Source organism: Culex pipiens, chromosome 3, assembly GCF_016801865.2.
Source record: "Culex pipiens pallens isolate TS chromosome 3, TS_CPP_V2, whole genome shotgun sequence".
Lineage (NCBI taxonomy): Eukaryota > Metazoa > Arthropoda > Insecta > Diptera > Culicidae > Culex > Culex pipiens.
Window position 1 is genome coordinate 143,105,918 of NC_068939.1, and position 6,111 is coordinate 143,112,028.

At 32.8% G+C, this 6,111-nt stretch overlaps 1 protein-coding gene across 1 annotated transcript in view; it reads right to left on the bottom strand.

Moving 5' to 3' along the window:
* LOC120420934 (platelet binding protein GspB-like) overlaps positions 1 to 3,375 on the bottom strand; it is a 47,980-nt gene extending 44,605 nt beyond the window's left edge. Inside the window, exon 1 of the mRNA XM_052709984.1 lies at positions 3,369 to 3,375. Within this exon, the coding sequence (XP_052565944.1) occupies positions 3,369 to 3,375 (7 nt within the window). The remainder of the gene's footprint in view (positions 1 to 3,368) is intronic.
* Between the last annotated feature and the right edge of the window lie 2,736 nt (positions 3,376 to 6,111).

Genomic DNA, 6,111 nt, shown 5'->3' on the forward strand with positions numbered 1-6,111 from the left:
TTGTCTTTGTCTTTGGTGTTGGTTTTGGCTTATGATTTTTTTTCTTAACATTTACGTTTTTTTACCAATCTGTGGTCCCAAAACTGGAAATGTATAAAACGACTAATAAGGCTTTATTTGATGTAAAATGCATAAATAAACGTTGTGCTATGAATTCATAAATATTTACAATCCAGTTTATAACGTTATTCAATGAAAATTTAAATTTTAGAAAAAATCATTTTTTTTCGCTCTCTAATTTTTTGGGAATATTTTGAAGGAAGCTGAGGGAATATCTACGTATAAAAAGGATTAAGTTAAGCTAAGTAACCATCATAAAAAAAGCATAAAGGCCTTCGTAATTAACTTTCTATTGTACCATGCAAATCTCAATTTCATATCGCACAAAAGTCGCAACCACAAACCATAAAATCAAAACAAATCGTTAGCAATCAAGTTTTGCACCAGAGCGTCAGATCCAAAACAACACAACTATTAATCGTCACTTGGCATCTCCGGCCAGTACCCAGGTTTTTGTGCATAATCACCATGTGCCGGACTGCACTTCATGTCACCTCCAAGGCGACAAACCGGCTTAAGCTTGAGTGCATTTCTGGTCGGTATTGTTCGAATTTGAATGCAATCGTAGCAATGGACCTTGTTCTAGCCGAGCCGGTCCCCAGTCCCAGTGACGATTGACGCCGATTGTGTCATAATGAAAGCATGAGGTGCACTTCAAAGACCTGCTATTTGTAAGCTATCATCAGGATGTGCGATCATCTACAGTACTGGGCAAAGTTAGTGCATTGTTTAGGATTGTTTTTTATTTTAATTTTTGTTGTTTTTTGTTTGTTTTTAAAGTTATAATCAAATATACTTCAGCTCAGCATCGGCCTTAAAAAAGGGCATATGTAAATGCTGAAAATAAAAAAAAATGAAAAGAAAATAATAAATTTAAAAATTTATAAAAATGTGGTCAGTACAGGAATGACCAAAACAATTTTGCCCCACACTGTTTCACTACGTAATCTTCAATTTTAGCCCACATTACTGTTAGACAAAAAGACACAAAGCTCGATGCATCACCTGGGCCGTTTTAGCATAAAACCGGTTGCACTTTGCAGTCTCTGCCACCGCCGCCGCCCCTCCGGGCGGATTCCGATTTCGAGGGGGTGTGTGCACTTTACTGGTACCCCCTCGGGGGTGTTTATGATATTCCTATATGAGGAACAATTTGTTTGTGTATTTGCTTAAAAAATTAGGTGGGTAATTAATTGTAAAGTGGCAGTCACAGATGAACAGACGTTACACTTGAAATCGTAACAAATTGTGATTGATTACCTTTTGTTTACGAAAGCTCCAGCAAATGTAACTGCAAACTTGTTTTAATGCAAGAAACTTTTCTGAAAAGCTTAACGATCGTGTGAGGAAGGGCTGTTAAGCTCTTTTTTTCAATAACGGTGTTCGGCGCCGCGCAGAGCAATAAAAATCTACCAGTAATTACAAACTGCACCTCCAAATCGACGCGCTAGTGAAAGAAATCTATGCCATTAGAACTGGGTGGAGTGGGCCTTTGGTTTCATAAATATTTATTGCCAACGCCTTCGTAATTATTGTTCAGGCTGGACACATTTGCTAATGAGTTTTTGTGTAAAAAGAAATCTATGGAATTCAATTTTGTGTTGTAACAGTATTACAAAATCGTGGTTTTTGTTCCCACTCACAAAATTTCCTCAAAAAACAGGAGGCAAATAAATACCGAGATAAATACTGTAAACTATTGTGATTCTATTGTTTATGCATTGTTCATGAATACCGTAAACCGGGGTGACATTGATAGGATTTCATTTTTTTATATCTAATGTTCCTTCACTTAGGTTGCTGCTACAGTTTTTAAGGAAAAAATCAATGTTTTCAATTTGTTAAACTAAGTTTATACTTTTTAAAATAATTCATAGAAATTTTAAGTGAAAAATTTGAAAAGTCATCTCAAACCTATTTGAAATTTCTCGGGAATTTCCGGGACCCGGGAGTTAATTTTGTTTGGCAAAATAATTGATTTGCTGCGGAAATTCAAAAGTAGTAAAACAAATAAATAACAAATTTTATATCATTAAGTAATAGTTATTCAACACAATGATATCAACATTTGAATAACTTTGTGGAAAACTATCTACGTGTTGAATCTTCCCAAATCTGCTGGTATAAGTTCAATTCAATGGTACGTTTATTTATGAATTTTAGCTAAATAAATGAGTTTTTTCAATTATAATTTAATTCTAATAAAGTGTTTTTCATTGAAAAATACAAAAATAGATTAAAAAACCGTGTTATTTTTGGTTAATCAAAGGGCAAAAAAAAAATTGAAAGGAAATTAAGTGTACTTTTTTTTTTCGTAAGATCACAATAACTCTTATGTTTATATATCATAATTTGTAATTGACTGCTCCACAACTTTCCAGAACATTAATAACCTTCTTGGTTGGAACCTTGAACTTCCGGGTTATTGCAGATTCGAAAGTTACTTTTCATTTTCCTTCTTTATTTTTTTAAAGTTGAATAGCGAAAAATGCAAGAATTTTTAAAACTTTTTTTTGTTTTTTTTTACGAATAATACATTTTTTCGGAAAATTGAATGCACTATCAAATCAAAAATGATAGGTTCGTACCACCCTGCAGTCATGAGATATTAAAAAAATGGACCTCAGATTTGCAATCAGGGACTAAAATTACCCTTAAAGATAAAGTATCTCACAAATTAAAGAGGGGTTCGGGCTACTTTTTCCATTTTCGTGTAAGTTGGCAGAGAATGGTCACTTCGTAGTTGTTGTCACCCTCAGTCACACAAATGATCTGGAAACTAGAAATAATGAACATCTGACATCAAACATAGTTTTTGGTGCGGAACCAACAAAAACCAAAAGATCCGGCTTCAAGAAAGTACAAAAATATCACCTAAGTGATCATGACTGGAGACAGGGTTGCCAGATCTTCAAACATTTGGACTCTTTAGGAAAATCTTTCGATTATGAATTCAACGATAAGTTGCTAGATGTATCCGGGCTTAGTTTTTACACAGATAAGTTGGATCCGGCTTCAAAATTCAATTCAATTCGGTTTTATTTGTGAATAATCAAATTACAATTTGTACATATTATGAACCTAACAGAGTTTTTGTGTTCATTTCAGCTGTGTGTTACGTCTTAATTCGGTTTAGAGCAATTATTACTGTTAATTAAATGTACAAACAAGCCGCAATTTCCGGCTTCAAAAATGATCATAAATATCTCATAAGTGGTTATAACTGGGTTGCCAGATTTTAAAACATTAAGTTTCTTTTGAATTACAAATTGATTCAATGGCGTTTGAGTCTTTTTCAGGCCACTTACCTAACATCCGGATATATGTTAAAATTTATTTTTACCCATAGCTTTTGATCTACTTATCGAAAGTTTAAACAATTTGATCGCAATGTATGGGACCCTAAACCGAGCCAAATGTGATCTGTTTGAACACAATCGGTTGAGCCAGTGCTAAGTAACAGTTTAGTTTTCGATTCTAAGTCGATAGGTATACATGAAGATGAATCTTAGAGCTTTCTGTGGAAAGATAATTTTTTGAGCAGGATTATTACCTCAGAAGAAAAAAAAACAAATTAAATTTGATTGATTTTGATGATTTTTTAGTTGCCCTTCCCCTCGAATTTGACTGTAGCTGAGGCACAGTGGATCCAGGTGTGACAAAAATCAAAAAATGAAAGTTAAATTTCAAAAGTGTTAGAATTTTTCAATTTTTTTTCATACCTTCAAAAACACTTTCTCAAATTTTGTGCAAGATTGGATGGAATTTGAATTTTTGGCGACTTTGAGAGTGCAGACATTTTTGTTATTTCTAGTAGCTGAAGCTTCAAAATTCGCAAAAACTATTTTTTCTTAAAACTTGCATAACTCAGCCAATTTTAAACCAAATTTGATTTTTTTGGCTGCATTCGAAAGGTATTTAAAAGTTGTTAATTTTACTGTTCTTGGAATTTTGATTCACCTCTCCCCCCTTTTTAGCTATTCAAACGAAAGAAAGCATACACTATTTTCAAGATTTTTTCGAATTTCAACCCTTTAGGAACAATTTTGTACGGGTGTGACCAAAGTCTCGTATGCAGTTTCTGTCATGAAATATAATTTACTTCCAGACTATATATAGCAAATTTTGCTCATACTTGCTCGAAAGATAAAAATTTGCATGTTTCTAAAAAAAAGTCAAAGTGGATCTACTCTACTCTATTCACGAATCGGATCAAAAAGTCAGATATGGCAATCGCCTTATGATTTTTCTTCATATTCAAGAATTCAACAAATGTACTAAAATAATACTGAATTTTGGATTTCTTAGTGTACCAAGATTCCCCCCCCCCTCTCCCTCGTCATTTATTATGACTTGGTTAAATATTCCTCTTGGAATGACCAAAAACTTTAACGGCGAAAATACTTTCTATCGTAAAATTTCACATGTGCTTGTGTGCTATCTTGTGACCCGTATGCTGAAAAATATAGGACGTGTCACAAGATAGCACACAAGCTACGATGTGTATCTGCGTGGAGAATTATTGGAACAAAGTGATGCGGGCAGTGATAAACATATTACTTAATGAGCAATTGCAAACATTTCAATGAATACCGTCATCAGGGGTGACATTGGTTCTGGTGGGTGAGATAAAGTCATACAAAATTGCTAAAATTTGTATGACCCAATCTCACCCCAGACCTAATGTCACCCCTGATGACGGTACATACTTTTTTTGATACGATAGATTTTCTTGTGGGAATCCTAACCATGCAAGATTTTTTTCTTTCAACTGTCCCAAAAAGTCTTCCTTAAAGCAGTTTTTACCTTACATATTTTTATGTGTAGCTTAGTACATAAAAAGCAGAGCAGACCTTGGCTCTAGTCGTGAATGAATAGAGGAGGGAAGATGGGAAATATAAAAAAATCAAAACTGTATTCTCAACTTTTTAAATTAAAATGTATCACAAATTTCTCTAATTAATAACTCTAATGCAAAAAAAAAAAGTTAATGATTTATTAATTTTGTAGGTAACGATCTTTGTTTTGCACCCTAGTATTTGGAGAATATTCAAAAGGGGAAGGAGATAAAAACTTGAAATGAATTTTTCGTTGGCCTCAACAAAAATCTAGAATTTTTTTAAAGGTCCTTCAATTTATTGTGTTTCATAAACTACAGATACTACTAAAATGTGCACAGTTAAAATGTTATGATAATCTCATAGAAGCCAAAATACACTTTTCCTCAAATACACAAATTTTGGAACACACTATTAACTGGACCATCCTAACGTTACTACTGTATTGAACCTGATCAACTTTTCGGAAGATGACAAAGCTGTTATTTAAAAGTGTGGTATCTACGAATTTTGATTAACAAAATTTCGGTTATGGATCTTTGTGATATGGTACCACCCTAACATTTTATTTGTTAAGATTTACACACACAAAAAATCAAAATTCCAAACTACTATTGATATAAAAAATACAATTTCAGCAATTGAATTTTTTTTAAATTATAATTTATGAACCACCCTAATGTACTTAGATTTTATTTCATGAAAAAATAAATGTATTTTTTGAATTCAGCTGCCCACAATTACCCTAATATGACATATTTGGTAGAATACCTGACATTTTTTTAATTTTGTCACACCTTTGTTCGGAGAGGATCCACTGTGTGAGAGTTTGTCCCTTGACATAAAATTAGTACTAGCATAATAAACGAAAATATCGAGATCAACGACCACATAGCAGTCAAATTTGGGTGGTTACCAAGTGAAAAACCAAAAAAAGTGATTTTATTTTAAAATATTTCATACAACCATTATATTGGCTGCCATCATAGATTACAAATTCCCAGATTTTTGGTCATACTTGAGTTAAAAAAAATAAGACGATGAAACAAATGTTTTTTTCGAGATTCGATTTTCCGAAGTCAAAGTTCTTCAAAGTCTTCGGATAATCGAGGTGTGACTGTATATTTTTACCGTTTTGTAACTATAATTTTCATTTTGTATTATTCAAATCGTAAAAAAAATATTCCAATTCTTTTTATATGAAGATCTAAAT